This window comes from Pseudochaenichthys georgianus, chromosome 17 (assembly GCF_902827115.2).
Source record: "Pseudochaenichthys georgianus chromosome 17, fPseGeo1.2, whole genome shotgun sequence".
Classification (NCBI taxonomy): domain Eukaryota; kingdom Metazoa; phylum Chordata; class Actinopteri; order Perciformes; family Channichthyidae; genus Pseudochaenichthys; species Pseudochaenichthys georgianus.
This window is the reverse complement of record NC_047519.1, coordinates 71,658-88,506: the sequence shown is the minus strand read 5'-3', so window position 1 is coordinate 88,506 and position 16,849 is coordinate 71,658. Positions and strand designations below refer to the sequence as shown.

At 38.6% G+C, this 16,849-nt stretch overlaps 2 protein-coding genes, 1 long non-coding RNA gene and 1 pseudogene across 7 annotated transcripts in view; all 4 read right to left on the bottom strand.

Annotated features, from left to right (window-relative positions):
• Positions 1–839, bottom strand: part of depdc5 (DEP domain containing 5, GATOR1 subcomplex subunit) — a 74,265-nt gene extending 73,426 nt beyond the window's left edge. For all 5 annotated transcript variants that reach the window (XM_034103696.1, XM_034103699.1, XM_034103700.1 and 2 more), the window contains exons 1-4: positions 616–839; positions 356–423; positions 165–252; positions 20–66 (exon numbers count right to left, since the gene is read on the bottom strand). In XM_034103696.1, the coding sequence (XP_033959587.1) occupies positions 20–66; positions 165–252; positions 356–413 (193 nt within the window). In that variant the 5' untranslated portion in view covers positions 414–423; positions 616–839. The remainder of the gene's footprint in view (positions 1–19; positions 67–164; positions 253–355; positions 424–615) is intronic.
• Positions 840–1,638: 799 nt separating this feature from the next.
• LOC117462700 (ras-related protein Rab-36-like) lies at positions 1,639–11,033 on the bottom strand (annotated as a pseudogene).
• A 678-nt stretch (positions 11,034–11,711) lies between these two features.
• On the bottom strand, positions 11,712–16,225 carry LOC117462102 (GATOR1 complex protein DEPDC5-like). Its single transcript, XM_034104168.2, has 8 exons — positions 16,196–16,225; positions 16,033–16,116; positions 15,898–15,947; positions 14,733–14,802; positions 13,749–13,827; positions 13,605–13,666; positions 13,449–13,518; positions 11,712–11,726 (listed from the first exon to the last, which is right to left on the bottom strand). Exons 2-8 carry the CDS (start codon positions 16,054–16,056, stop codon positions 11,719–11,721), a joined length of 363 nt encoding a protein of 120 aa, XP_033960059.2. The 5' UTR covers positions 16,057–16,116; positions 16,196–16,225; the 3' UTR covers positions 11,712–11,718.
• Positions 16,226–16,237: 12 nt separating this feature from the next.
• Positions 16,238–16,803, bottom strand: LOC117462962 (uncharacterized). The gene is made up of 3 exons (XR_004553864.2): positions 16,723–16,803; positions 16,578–16,624; positions 16,238–16,278 (listed from the first exon to the last, which is right to left on the bottom strand). It is a non-coding gene; the product is annotated as an uncharacterized lncRNA (long non-coding RNA).
• Between the last annotated feature and the right edge of the window lie 46 nt (positions 16,804–16,849).

Genomic DNA, 16,849 nt, shown 5'->3' with positions numbered 1-16,849 from the left:
TTGATCATAATGCATGTACCTTTCTGGAGGTCCTCTTTTAGGCTCTTCACCTGAAGCAGAAGAGGACTGGGAATACAAAAGAGACATGACCAGATTATAAAGTCAGAAGTGTAACAATGTGAAGAGGAACATTCCACAGCAGTCCTCTCATTGTGCCGCCTCACCTGTACTCATCCGTAGGGTGTGCGATCTCAATGATATCCCTCAGACTGACTTGAGGGAACACCTTCGGGTTGACAACCAACTCATCATCTGTGCAAAGGAAAAGTTCATTTGTAAAACAATTTGATATAAATCACATGTTTCACAAGAGAATCATTTATTTTGAAAGGATGAATTGGAAGTGACTGCTTACCACTGCCACCGAAGCCTTTCTTGTGCAGCACAAGCTTATATGATTTGTTGGTCTTCATAATGAACCAGCTGGAGATCAACATATTAACTTGTTATGTGACTTCTTACAGTTGCAGGCAATAACACGAGTATTTGTATTCCATATCACTAAACTACAATACATTCAAGAGGTATTTTTGTATTACTATGACTTATTGGAGTATTCAATAACACATTAACGTAGATAGAACAAGTGGACGTATAGAATACATATAGAAGTACCTCAGCACGAACTCCTTTAGCAGCACAACCTGCCCTGTGATGTTGACATACGCTAGCTTAGCACGTGTCTCATTTGAGAAGCCCTACAGCGACCGAACTATTACAAACTAACATTAGCACCAACGTTAAAATAACTTTAACTTGTAAGTACGTTTTTAACTTGGAATTAGAAAGCAGCTAACTAACTAGCTAGCTCTCACTGGTCGCACTTCCTCCAAAACATGGACATGCGAGATGTGATTGGTTAGCCGCGGGTCAGAGAGTATTTAGCGAAGCAAGAGGGCTCACTCCGCTTTATTTATTATTTCTACTAAGATTACAAAGTACGTTTCTTACGGTTGACCCCATTATGTCCATGAATTCACCCAAATTCCAAACATACAAGACCTTTTCCTTAATAATATGTACATATACATCAAACACATCTGCATGATCCAATTGAAAGGTCATACAACTATGATGCGTTCATTCATCTTTGTTTACATATAAGGACCATCGAATGAATAAAGGCAAGCATGTAAGCCTTTGGTGTTTTACAGGGGATAAGAAAGTCCTAATCATTAACGAATACATTATGAATGTTGCGTTTAAATCTTGCGTAGCCTGACATCATTTTAATATAATCATGACAGAACACTTCAGACAGCTGATAAACCACTTTATTAGTTGACAAAAATACTGTTTACACTTTCATTAGATACAAGTAAACACACTTTAAATAAACCTTTATCACCCACAGTAAGAGGTGACACATATTCCACCACAATACTGTATAAAAAAACAAACACTATGGCAGTAGCAAAGACATTCTTAAGCGCCCATACAAGGGTTTTTACCAAAAGTGATTGGCCTGTCCCATGGTGGACAAAATGGAGTTTGTATTTAACAGAAAAAAAAGACCAATACTACATGGGAAGACCATAAACTAAAACGATTAATTTGAGACGCTGATTTGATTTGTTATTAGCCTTCTTTAATGTTTTATGTTGGAACATTCTGGATGAAATACTGACAACTATCCCATACAAATGTCAAATTCATTTAATTTAGTTTCAGCAAACAGTGACCCTTTCCATCAATAACAATCGGCTTCCAGGAGCTCATACTGGTTGAACCTTTTGCAATCAGAATATATGGCCGTTTTAAAGATTTAAATGGAACATCAACAGCAGCTTCTCTTTGTGTCGTGCTGCGCCGCCTCCTCCAGGTTGGCCCGATCTGATTCTGTCGACACAAAGATCATGGGTACATTAAATTAGCCTCAATGCTTTCATTATCAACATATCTGCTTATTAGGAGCTCTGTTATTTCTTACTGATACTATTTCCACATCCGATGCTAGCAGGGGCTCCATTCTCCATGTCCTTCAGCATGCACTTCTCAAAGGCCAAGGCTGCCACCCTGAAGAAGAAACCCTGCACGTTCTCCCCTGAAAATAAAGAAAAATGTATACTTTCTTACGGTGGCGCTCTGCAAAGACAATACTATTTGTATGCTTGTTTTCCCAATGTACTATATAGCAGCGACAAGTATAAGCTCTTGGTTTGACCTGTTTTAGACGAAACAGCCCAAAACTCTGCATGCATTTCTCTTGCTATCCTGATGGCATCTTTTTCTGTTCGCTGTCTTTCTTCTAAAGGCTAAAGAAGGAGATAGTTGGATAAAAGAAGAACAATGGGTTGTGTGCATAGTAAACATATACAATCAAATCAAATATGTTCACCATTAGGTCACTCTTAGTGCCAACCAAGAAGATGAAACAGGAGTCAGGTTCATTTTCTCTCATGGCCTCCTCCAACCATTGGCTATAACACAAAACAAAGTTCTTACATTATTTGAATGTGAAACATGCCCTTCCAGTTGTATGCAGTATTTGAATTTGACTCTATACTATACAGAATCCTGTGACCCTGTAAAGCAGGGGTGTCAAACTCAAGGCCCGGGGGCCAAATCCGGCCCGTGCCCCACAAGAGCCTGCAAAGAATATAATATGTTTACTATACGTTACATGCTACTTTACAGAAGCACGTTGCCCATAAACTACATGTCCCACAATGCATCTCAAGTTTGACTTTTCTTCTCAGAATCTGACTTTTTTTTCAAAATGTCACTTATTTTATTTTGACTTTTTTTCCAGAATTTGGCTTTTCTTTTGAAATCATTTTGTGACATTCTCACGGAAGAGACTTAAGTTATTACCCTATCCGATAATAATCCAATGCAGACGGCAATAATGTAATATAATACATTCTTTTAAATATATTAAATATTTATATATGTATTTTTTGTATGTATATAAAACCGGCCCTTTGAGTGCGACCATGATGCTGATGTGGCCCGAGAAGAAATTGAGTTTGACACCCCTGCTGTAAAGGATAAGCACTTACAGATAATGGATGTATGGATGTATATTAGAGATATTTATAAACATGTATATGCTTTAGATCATTCTGGTTCCAGGTCTCTAAATCACCACCAAAATGCCTATTGAGTCTAAATTGCCATGCCTATGACTTAGACAATAAATGTTACATCTAGATACTTAATTCCGGGACATAAACAAATGGAATGATAGATAGCTATCATTATTGACAGATTATTTGTGTGTAGCCTTTATTTAACCAGGTGAAAGTCCCTTGAGATCAAAAGATCTCTTTTTCAAGGGTGACCTGCAGATACGCTATGGTGATACATTTTCACTTTTTTTGTTTAACATTTACTTTAAGTTACTACATCCCAGTGTGTGGCAATAATTGCTGGCTGTTATTTTGTGACAGAGATGTCTTTACAATGAGATATTACTGGCTGCTGACTCAGTGGTAGCTTTGCCATTCATTATCTGATGGTGTACGTGTCTGAAGAAAACACCATTGTACTGGAGGTAAGGGCACATTGTTGAGTTATCCCAGTGATAAGCTTGTGTCAGACCTACCTTGTATGATCGAGGGACTTAATGTCTGCCATGTCAAAGACTGTGATAATGACTGGAAAAGAGGAACAAAAAGTGTCAGCATTATTAGTTTGCACTAGCTAATATGTAAACTGGTCTCACCTAGCATCAGATCCACAATAAAAAACGATCTTACCCTGAGCTCCTCTGTAGTATGCAGTAGCGATGCACTTGAATTTTTCCTGCCCAGCAGTATCCCAGCTAACGAAAAGAAAGTACTTAAGAATGGCAAAAAACTAAAAAGAAAAGTACTCAGAAAGTACTTACATGTATGCAGAATATCAAATCAAACTACTCACATCTGAAGGGAGAAAGGCACTCCGGATATCTCAAACCTCTCAATCTCAAAGTCAACTCCTATGGTGGCCTTGTAGTCTCTTTCAAATACATCCTTACAGAACCTGAAAAAGGCGTCTTTATTTGTGTGGTGTTCAGAACTCCACTCACAATAGAATAGTGTCAAACCAGATTTGTCTATAATTATTCTGCTTTTTTAGTACTAAATCCCTAACCTGCTTTTAGGTGGAATCAGTTGGTTACAAAAGACTGATGTGTTCATACTATATGTCAAGAAACATGTTCTAAGGTTAATGCATGAACTGGGTTTCCAACCTTTTCCAGTCAGGATCAATCTGATTGTCTTTAAGATGGTTAGCAGCACGGCGAAGTGCATCATTACATGACTACAATATCTTTCTGGTCAATCCTTTTCAATTGTAGATACCTGGATACTATTTACATCTTTAAACTCTTAACAGTATCCGATTAAACAATATTCAGGAACTGGCCACTGCCCATAGACCGTGGTGCAAACCTGTGATAAAGGATCACAGTACTCATGATTTACTTGAAGAGGTCACTCGCCATATATTGTGATCACAGTTAAACAGGTTCATCTTAATGGCTAATTGTTGAGTTGTGTGTACCTATTAATGAGGCAGGTCTTCCCCACATTTAGGTCTCCAACAACCACCACTTTTGACATTTTTCTGGCGGTCCCATCTTCAAAGAAGACAACATGACAGTGAGATGTTAAAGCTTTTCATTTGATGTTGATCTATAAGCATTGACACAAATCAGGAGACGCACGGCTGACGACTGGTGGCTCCGTCTTTACAGGCTGCTTTAGCCTGAATGTCCCAGTCTTTCTTTCAGCTGCAGAGCCGCGTTACGTGTGTAGCACTAAGAATAACAAGAACATACATTACTTACATGTATTTTGCCATTACATACACTGATAAACAAGACTTAGATTCTGAAAGGCTGTACTTACGCCAAGCAGTGCTTTGAGCTCAATGCTAACATGCTAACAATGTTAATGCTAACATGCAGATGGTTCAACCCAGTCTCACGGCATTTCGTGTTCACCAACACGATTTTTAATCTATTGATTCGTGTTCACCATCACGATTTGCCCCTTTTTTTCGTGTTGCACACCACGATTTTAAAAGCATTGTATTTCTACTGGTAACGTGTTTCGTGCCTGCAGGCTGCAGCACGTCTTTTACTCCGGTCGGGTCGTGGAAGACCGGAAGCTGTGTGGTTCATAAAAACATGTTCTTACTCAATATCAAGCCACAATTATTGCTTTTATTTTAAATCGTATAATTTCGGACTTTTGTTGCCGTCTGTGAGGAAAATAAATGGGGCTCAGAGCCTCAGGATACTGAAATCTGTATTTTTAAATATTTATTTTCTTCTAATTTGTTATTCTTTTCAAAATAACACACTGTTATTTACTCACCAATAACACTCAATTATCCTTGCTTTTATTTATTGGTTTAATTCCATAATCTCGGGCTTTTTTGGCGTCCATCAGGAACTGAATTTCAAATAAAAATAACCGGAAACAGACGTAGGCCTATAAGGGACATTTCGAGCATCGTTGCGATTGTCAACATTTCTGAGTTATGATGGCCGAAGACACTACACTACCCATAATCCCCAGCTATCGTTTAGGACTACAGTCCCGTAAGGTTACGCAGAGCGTCAAACAGCTGTGTGAAATGGAACGAAACCACGCCAGACTATCCAAAACTGGAATCGACACCCCCCCAGAACTACACATGCTGGCTATTGTGTTTCGCAAAATGTTCTATGGGACGTCTCTACTGAACGTTTCGTTTTTCCCACAATTAGGGACAGTTGCCAGTATTAAACACATTGGTGTTATCAAATGTAAAACATATAATTAATAAATGGGGTGAAATCACTTGTGTCCATAATTCTCAGCATTAATATATAGCATTAATATATACCCACATGACAGCTCATTGCTACTTTGTAATTCTACTCCACTACAATTCAGAGGTTAACCTGGTATTTTTACTCCACTACATTATTTGAGTTACTTTGCAGATTCTGATTAATTATGTGAAATATAAACAACCCTTAAATCAGACTTTAGTTACACCTGAGTAACATTCAGGTAAGGTGATTGTCAAGTGCCAACAATCAGGAGAGATATTTGATAGTTGGTGCTTGAGAAGACTAAACATGTATCTGCAATTGACACGAATGGAAACAAGTAATAAAGTATATTCATTACTCGTTATTCTCTACTAATAGTTAATTAAAGACTGTATATTATGGCTATTTTGCACATCCCTTTCAAGATTTTCAAAGGTTTATTGACATATCATACACAACTACGGTGTAGTTATGCAATGAATGAAAAACTTGGGTCACAGGTTCCTCAACAGTGCATTACAAGACATCTATCAATATGTGTATACCTCACCATTAAACTGTCGTATCTGCACATTTCTTATTCTATCTACATACATAAGTGTATAATTAATGTGTATACTATCAGTTAAATAAGTGCTTCAACATAGTTAACATGGCAGGAAAGCAATATATTAGACGTTAATTACTTGTGTCAGGCTTAATATTAATATTTAATGTTTAATATAAAGGGTTAAGCGTTTTTCTGTTTTTGCACCTCCTCCTATTAATATCTGTGTACATCCTGCACTAAACTGTTTTATTGTAGAGATCACTTATAGTATCTTCTTGATTTTTTATATTCTATATTTATATATTTATACTTTCCCCCTATGAAAGTATGTACTCTTAATATTGTTTTAATCAAATATAACACATAAAAACAATAATTCAATAACGTGCTTTAACCACTAGGCGGTGCACACAAGGTGCACACAGCCATAATAATAACTTTGTAATTATTAGTGTGTATGTACAACAATCTGAAGATGTATAGTTTTATGCATGCTTTCACATCATTTTACAGCATATTGCTATACTATTTCAGACTCAGTATTTACATTCTTACATTCAAAGACAATCAGTAATATCTTTAAAACTACAGTCCTTTTCTCTCAGCTGTGCACCGTTATGGTGTAAATATAACCTATCTATGAATTAGATAAAATGTAAAAGTCAGCCGAATTAGTGTTGATACTGCAAGGAGACGTATTGTGTGAAGAGAAATTGAAGATGTTGTTTAATTGTTGATATATTTATGATCCACGTCAAGTATTCAGTTTCGGCGGCATTTCTTCGGTTTTTCCAAAGGTCTTCTCATCAGGGCTCTCTAATAAAGAACTATGGCAGATCTGTAATATGTAATGCAGCCGAATCGTGACAATGCCGTTATGTGATGACTTTCAAAGAGAAAAGCAAGAGCACTCGGAATTAAGTATTATTTTATACTTTTAAAATGTTTTCCGGATTTCATATAATATAAACACCAAATCCCAGCATGCATTGCTGCTAACACATCCAATCAGCGAGCTTAAAACCATAGATGAGGATCTTGGGTAATTGCTCGAAATGCCTACGTCTGTTTCCGGTTATTTTTATTTTGAAATTCAGTTCCTGACGAACGCCAAAAAAGCCCGAGATTATGGAATTAAACCAAGAAATAAAAGCAAGGATAATTGTGTGTTATTGGTGAGTAAATAACAGTGTGTATTTTGCCGGAAGTGCTCAACAAGAAAATAAAGGTGACGTAAATAATAATGATAATACAAATAATGAACTTGAGCTAAGTAGTGTTATGGCACCTACATTAGTTATTTATATTTTGCCATCACTGAACTATACGTTTAATACATTTAAGTCAAGCTAAGGTACATATGTTACATGTGTACAGCTAGTTAGTGCTCTTACCTGTGATGCCTCCTCCAAACAGCATAATAACCAGACTGTATCATTAAAACTAAGTACCAGTTCTAGATCCTTGACTTTAGACAAACAATTCAAAAGACAACATGTATTTAAAGACCAATCTTTATTTGAAGGTGCCTCTTAACCTGAGATATTAGTTATACAGTAATAGTATTGACAATCTAAAAAAACTGAGCAACTCAACCGTCAACTTTATGTTTCTTATTGTCTAAAGCATTTATTATTTTCATTTCCCCCCTCTCATATTCAGTGTGGACGGATTGAGACAGCGTGGTGTCCAGAGGGCTGCAGAGACTTCAGGGAGAAACCTCTGTGATGGACGTCCAGTCTGTTGGTTTGGAGAGGACTGAGGGTCTTTCCTCAGCGAGGAGGACCAGGCCTGATGGAGGAGCCCATGCTGGGCACAGCTGATACCAACTGCACAGGCCTAGTCTGTCACTTTATTTCACTAAATGTGTTTACTTATACATTTAATAGGTTTACACCTTCTGTCCATATGTGCTTTTTATTTAAAACATTTGATTAACTTTTGGTTCACATTTCAATAAATTGTATTTGTATTTGTATGCACTCCTTTTGTCCATTACTCTTACTGAAAATGGTAGATTACACATTCACATCTGACTGAAGATTGGCCCCATTTATTTGTGACGTTGTAAACTCTGCGGTGCAAGGCACAGGTGATGTGAAGCTCATAAAGTGAGGCAAATAGAAATAATCAGCTGATGGAGTGTAGATGTGGAAATAGGTGCATTCGATCAGCTGACTGTTTTTCGCCACACTTTATAAGCCGACTATAACCACCCCTTCTCTGAGGTGCAAGCAGCGTCACAAACAAATGATGGTCCTGATAGACTACAAAAATATTCGGTGTGCAGATCTTTGTTTTCACAATACAAGTAGTTGCTTAGTGAATGTCCTGTACTGGTCTTAAAATCTCATAACATCAGCTTTTAATGTTCCTCTTGGATGTTCTTCTTGACCCTCAGAGAAGGAGAAGATGTTGTGTCTTTCGGCATGTCCTTTCCTAACAAAAATGACAGGAAACATAAAACATTATTGCAGAACAAGTGTGTTATTTATGAAAGAGGTGTGTTTGTGTGTTTAGGGGCTGTTGATATAATTATTTTTTTAATTGTAATCAGATTATGAATGAACAGTATGAAATTCATCAACATTGAAATATATGTTATTATCAAAATAATATTTAACTGTTATCAAAACGTAGTGCAACTGTAGAAGCTTGCTCTGTTGTCTCACTGAAAGAATAACTTTTACCACATTTTTTACAGACAATATTGAGAGATAAATAGTAGCAGTTCTCACTGTGTTATATCTTTGCCTTCAATACATTAAATTAGAAAGCTGACAACGTGATATTGCTTGTTAACATCTAAATGTGACTTTTTGCATGGAAAAAATCCTCAACTGAACTGATGTGTAGGTGATCTAGTATTTAGTATTGTTTAATGGAATGTATATCAGTGTATTCAAGTCAATACTTCATTCATTTAAAAACCAAATATCTTTCTTGATTCTTGTACAGTATGAAAAAAAGAAGTCTTAGTACCTGAGCTGAAGTTCACTGCTGTGAGGAGTCCAGTTCTGTCTCTCACTCTCTGGTCCAGCCTGTCTAGCATCACCTGGAGTGGAGTGCACCAGCTGGGCATAAGCTGGGCGTAACTCTACGTCCGAAGTAGAACCGAAGGTTAAGACCAACACTAAAGTTATGACTAGTGCAACCACTTAGACTTAAGCCCTGTATGCGTTGGCGCCCGGGTGTAACTTTACGCCTAGTATGGAGCAGGCGTAAATCGGAAAGACAGACTAGTATCCATAGTAACGTAAAAACAGGCAAGAAGGATATTAACGATGGCCAGGGCGTCTTGTTTACATGTTTAACAATGAAAGGGCATTAAGAAGAGAAAGAGGCGTCCGTGATCGAACAAACCCACTGGACATCTATTCAGACAGTGAACTGATATAGGTTTCGGCAGACAAGCCTTTTTTGATTTAATCGAGGAGATCTCCCCTCAACTCCAGCACGGATCAGATCGAAACGCTGCGCTCTCCCCAACCTTGCAGGTGCTGATTGCGCTCAGATTCTACGCGAACGGGGCCTTTCAAAAATACTGTGGGAGACATGATTAATGTTCATCGCACAACTGCATGTCGGGCTATAAGACAAGTTCCATTGGCCCTCCAGCACCGATTTCTTTCTCCGTCAGTTCCCGCTGTTGCTCTGACAAATCCCTCTTTCTCTTTCGGGGTGTGGCCATTTGGGATTCCCCTTGAGTCATCGCTGATGCTGTGGGTGTGGGAATTCCCTCTTCTCTGCGGTCCTCTGAGTCTGTAAAATGGCGTTGCTTGGCAACAATTACTGTTATGCGTGTATTCACGTGGACGCGCATCTTAAGACCAGGCGCAGCTACGCCCGAGACTAGTCAGGCTTGGTGTCACTCGGTGTAAATTCGAATCACTACGTCGGACGTAGCTAAGCCCGACGTTAGAGTTAAGCCCTAGCTTTTTTACGCCCATCTGGTGCACCTCCACTTCTGGACACCTTAAGCTTAAACAAACGATATTATGTAAAGTACCATGTGTACAAACAATATAACTGATTCTCTTCTGTTGAACATGTTGGATTGTGTATTGTCCGAGTCAGGGTCCTTTTTATTTTACTGTAACTTTGGAAGTTGTGTTACCAATGCTTACTGGTTTATTTGATATCAATTTGTAATACAATTAATAAAAACAACAAGGTTTGGGTTCGTTCTTCAGATGACTGTGACGTTAACGTGTAAGCTCAATAATGAACTCCAGCTCAACCAACCATATTGTAATATCTAAGTAATCATCTTGAAATATGACATTAATAATTGTAATATACACACATCTTATTGTGAGGTTGATTTCACATACACTACTTCGACGTTAGCTAAATAGAAAATAGCATGGGATAATTTACAAAGGCTCTAAAAACACAGCAGGAGCCCAAGACAATTATAAAAACTTGTCATGATTTCAGTACAGTTCAATTGGTTTTATTTTCATAAACGGTTATCAACCGTTAGTGCCAAAGCAGTAGGCTATAATATATGAATTACTGCTGTATAGACTACAACCACTACTTGTTGAGCTCAGCATAAACTCAACAGAGCTAGCGTTAGCTGGCTGACTGACATTATTTTGCCGCTAAACTGCACGATATAAACGGTGGTCTTCAATGCGGATTTAATCCTCAATCACAATAATAATATTCAAAGTAATACTGGGCAAGTATATGGGCGAAACTTACCGTTGATTGACGCGCCATGTCAGCGGACTGGTAGCGACACGAACAGTAGCCGCGCTGTCATCCGGTGTCGACCATGACTGTTGACTGTGACTGACCCAAGCCTCGTTGTTCTGAAGTAGCTCCGCCCCTTCGCTCCAAACCCCCCCTCCCTCCCCCCACATCTACAGGTGAAAATTACTTTTGCGACACAATTTATCGCAAGAAGTGTAGGCAAAAAGTCAAGACCGCAGATTCGTCGATTTATACTGCCACAGAGGCAGATTCGTCAAGTTGTAATGACTGATTGAGAGGTTGTAATAAATAAAGTTGCAGTTTAAATGGAAAATATATTTTGAAAAATGTAGTATTTTTCTGCAAGTGAACATTTCCATCTCTAAGTTCATTTTTTTTCTACAAGCTACACAACTTTTTTTTTCTTTTACTTCTGTGACTTCAAATTGGTTCACAGTTACGTGGATATTTTTTACAAGTGTAAATCTGGTTCACAGTTACGTGGATATTTTATTCAAGTGTACATTTGGTTCACAGTTACGTGGATATTTATACAAGTGTAAATGTATGCACCAAAGCACCGATTGTTGTTTCGTGCGAAGGTGCTCACATCAGGTGTTCACGCTCTCGCATTTTGCACCTATCTACCTTCATATGTGAGGAGCTCCACGGATTGGTCCATTTTGCACCAATGGCTCCATTGGGGTCGTCGTCACGTCACTTGGTATCCCGGAAGAAAAAATGGGAAAAGAGAAATGTCGAGGCGTTCTGGGGGCATACATCATGGATGTATAATAAGAACTGGATACAGCGTGGGAGGCGGGGCCAAATTCATTCCTATGAGAGTTGCTCATGTAGCGCATGATGATAAAATTGGCCCAACTTTTGAGAGAGTAAAACGTCACAGATTACCCCGGCATGCCTGAGAAGTACCCGTATGTGCGCTCATAGCGCATGCGCAACTTTAACCAAAAGATGCTCGTTCACATCAAGGCACGTCAATTTGCGTACACGTAACAGCCACCGTGCGCTCATGTACGCATGGTATGGCTTGTTATTATGCAGTTAGCAGCTAGCGGCTAGCTAGTTAATTATGCTAATGTACACATCAATCGTTATGTACTTCTATTATGCTGTAACAGGATCTAGTGATATCCAACAGAGCTCCATTTAGGCATGAAAGAATTATTGCACGTTTATAGTATATATATATAGATATATATATACAGTGCAATAATACAGTGCAATAATTATTTCATGCTAAATGAACATTCCTGTAGCTTCTTATATATATATATAAGAAGCTACAGGAATGTTAATCTACGTCGGTAATATTAACTTTATTTAATACAATCATTTACGGTACAAGATTTACATCATACAGCCCATGTAGTATAATATTTTACAAATGATGAATTACAGCAAACATGTGCAATATATCCATTATTACAGCTGGCAGTAAGGCGATATGGGTCCGTTGTTAGTGTGCATCCATGGGTAAAGAGAAACTCATGTAGTGCTGAACACGTAACATGAACGTGCCGGGCAGCGCGGTCCCGTGGGTTAGATGCGCGTTCATAATGCAGAGGGAAATAACTCTCAGAATAACGTTATTAGCACATTTTTACAACTTGAGGAACGAATGTTTTTAATAAGGGCTATACAAGTGTTCATACTGGGTTGTTTATTTAGTTTAAAAAAAATTATCCCACGAGTTACAGACCACTCTTTCCCCATGTAAGTCAATGGGAAAAAGTGTTTCCGGGCCTGGCAACCAAACGGATGTGCAGTACCGCCGTTTGGCCACCACGAATATTTCCATCTGAGTCCGGCGCACTTCCTGGGGGCTTGGTTCTGGGGCAGCATAGACAGGTCTTTTCTGTGTTAGAGTTTTACTCGCTTCAAGGTGTACTTTGAGGGTTTGTGACTCTGCAGACCGTCTACATGCAGAACAACCTTCATAACACGAGGGGACGGGTGAGAACCGGAAAAGCATGACATGGGACTTAAGTTTTTTTTATTTTGTCATAATGGTACTTTACTTGAGTATTTCTATTATATGCTTCATTAAACTTTCACTCCACTACATAAATACACATTAACCTTTATATATGATATTTATAAGTATCCAAAATTGCCTCAAATTTAAATTGCCTCAAATTGACACATTTAAATGATCTTACATGTATTTGTAAGCAATGAACAAGACAATATAATATTCCTAAAAATATAATACTTTGAAAAGACCCACTGTGCATAATGGGTGCTTCTGATACTTTAAGTATATTTGGTCGATCATAATTCTGCACTTCAACTGATATTTAGAAAATCAGGACTTTTAGTAATAATAGAGTATTTTCAAGCCAAAGTATTTATACCATTACTGAAGTAAAGGATCTGAATACTTCTTCTACCTCTGGTAACAACATAGGAAACACTCACCAACAGTCTTGGCGTTGAAGAATGTACGTGAGAAAAGTACCACTGTCACCTCATGACTGCAGTTCTTCTCCTGTGTTAACATCAAAACACTGCTGTCGTTTCATATTTGAAAGAACATGTTACAACAAATGAGAAAAAAGGAAAGAAATTACAAACCTTCCACTTGGCAAAAAGGTCCGACAGGAAGCCGTTTACAGCCTTCTCAAAGTACAGATCACCTGAGAGCAGGACATTCATATCACTGATGAATACACATAAACAGATCAAACCTGCTTACACAATGTGAGAGGCTCAACTCACCATAGATGTCAAAGTCCCACATCTCACAGCTCATCTGGATGAAGATGTACACCATGGCAGACGTGGAGCGGAACACCACCTGGGTCACAAGATCAGGACATTCAAGAGAAGTGAGTGATGACTCAAATAAATAAACACTGCAGTGAATATCAACAGCTCTAAAGCTTAAGGAAGTCAGTTTCTATGTGTTGTAACATATGATCCTTCAATCAGTAAGTCAGCAAAACGTTTGTGGTGTACCTGCGGTCAAAGGAAACATGCATTTCAAGCCAACGTATTTCTGCCAACACTCTCATAATGTGTTCAATAGCACCATAAGTTGTGGTGCAAACAAGTGAAATATTGCTTGACCATATAATTATGTATCATTATTACATTATTACCTCTTGTGTTTCTAACTCTAACCTGTCTATTTGATGTGACTAATGTGAACATTTGAATGACTATTTGTGTGTATTTATTGTCTTTATCCTCTCCACCAGGCGTAAGCCGGTGTTTCTACATGTGTTTCTGTCCACAGCGGATCGTGCATCCACTGGACCATCAGACCGTTTGATCAGTGCTGGCTGTGAATTACAATTGGTGAAAACATGCAATTGACTGTTTGATAACACAGTGCCCAGCACTCCGCGGGCTAAGAGCAAGCCTTCCGGTGTGCTCCAGGTTAGAGTTGGCCTTTGCCGTGGCTAAAGAAATGACACCAATAGTTAGCTCTCATTTTGAATGGAAGCGCCTGATTTGTCAAATGGTCATTGCCGCAACCCACATTCTCAGCTCTGCTGCTCATCCCACTGATGCATGTTTCTCACACATGTGGCACCATGTCAAAGGTAATTATACTGGCTTTCCAATGGTAGAAGTTGTTCAAACAAAGAAATAATTGACCAAACACACATTTCCTTACTTATCGTGTTACATTTAGATTGGGATTACTTCAAGTATTGTTGTGCTGTTGGTAAATATCTGTTTTCAAAGTGCTCTTACCCGAGTGTCTTCACTGATGTACCCACAGGTCACTTTCTCTCCCTTCACCCACAGCTCACTGGCCTGGGCTCTGCCAGATGAGAACAGCATGAGCGTGCATGTAGTGACAGACACATTATGCACTCATCATCACCATTGCATATAAAGAAAACAAAGCAAGGGACAGATCAAATCAAACAAAACACAACCGTGTGTTATTGCCCTTCTACTAATTCAATGCAATATTAATACAGATAATTAATAAAACAGACAATGGAAAACATGATTAGAAGAAGCGGGAGGGCAGAAAGCATATAAAGAAAAAAGCCCGCCCGTTAGTCATTCGGTTCAACGTTTCTGGTCAGGGACCCAAATATTAAGGCATTTTAACTGCAAACTTAGGACGTGGGATTCCATGTGTGTCTGTACAGTATATACATACACATAGATAAACTAAATGCTATGTATACATACACATATATACAGCACATACACATATACCACTGACCACTAGAAGCTCCACACGTGGCGACCTCTCAGTCCCATTCAGGAAGTGTACTTTTGGTCAGTCATCATTCTCGGTCACAGCAATACAAAACTGGAACTCTCGACCCACTCAAATCAAGGACACACGTACACATCCCACCTTCACAGCTCACTTAGAAACACGGCTCACTGAGAACTCCACCGGCACACACTAGTCTGTGTTGCATGTTGTGATCATGCATGTTGCCCCTCGTCTCTGTGATGTGATTGTGATGTACTGTATGTAGTAACGTGTGTTGTTTATTGTTCTCTTTTATCCTCACACCGGTATATACTTGTCTTTCCTCCTTTTTATTTTATTTTATATATTTTCTTATAACTAATGCTGTTGATATATTGTAATTTTAAGGGTGTCTATTACCATCTGGTATCCGGGGACAACAGCTGGAAATTAGCCATGTCGGCTAAAGCTGCACCATTTACTGTTTTTGTGACAGTTCATCGATGGGGACTGTCCACGACACTATAAATAAATAAACTAATATATACACACATTTTGAGAGTGAAAAGAAAATACAATACCAAATCAATGAAAAGCAAAATAAAGAGGTATGTAAATGTTCTTTTACTTTTAATGTAATGTCACCCTGCCTGCCTTTATTGTAAATAGAGTGTAGAGAATACAATTAATTATCAGTACCTGATTCCAGCAAACTCCACTTTCTGCGTCACATAAGCCCCTGTGCTCACCTGGAATCCAAAGGATACATGTTAAACCCTCACATAGCTTTTCCTTTTCACATTGTATCCAGATGTGATCCTTCTCATGTCCCACCAGACTCTTCTTCAGCCTCCACATGTCTCCTCTGCCGATGTACTGGTCCTTGAAGGTCAGCTCCACCAGGTCCAGTGTTACATCCTGCCGGGAAAAGCGAAACGATGAGAGATTCTATTCGCCGACAGAGTGTGGAGACGCAGAGAGGTCGCAGTGAGCATACCTTTGGGTCCACAATGTTAACAATGACATCCTGGTACAGCAGCTTGAAGGCTTGTGCTACAGTCTGATCCACACTGATGGTCTCTGGATAGGAACACAATAAATCAAGTTTAAGAAATGACTTGTTATTACTATAATGTTATCACTATTTCATCTGTGCAGCTTCAGAATCAGATTTACTGCTGATTAGGTTTACATATACAAAGAAAAAGGAAGAAATGTATATCTATTTTTATTTAGAAACAGGATCTGGGTTATGTTATGCATTTCTGCTTGAAAAAATACGTAATTCAATAATATCAAAGTATTCGATCTAGACTCCTTTTATTTTTGAGATATAGCAAACATTTATACATTCAAACGTTTGATCATAATGCATGTACCTTTCTGGAGGTCCTCTTTTAGGCTCTTCACCTGAAGCAGAAGAGGACTGGGAATACAAAAGAGACATGACCAGATTATAAAGTCAGAAGTGTAACAATGTGAAGAGGAACATTCCACAGCAGTCCTCTCATTGTGCCGCCTCACCTGTACTCATCCGTAGGGTGTGCGATCTCAATGATATCCCTCAGACTGACTTGAGGGAACACCTTCGGGTTGACAACCAACTCCATCTGTGCAAAGGAAAAGTTCATTTGTAAAACAATTTGATATA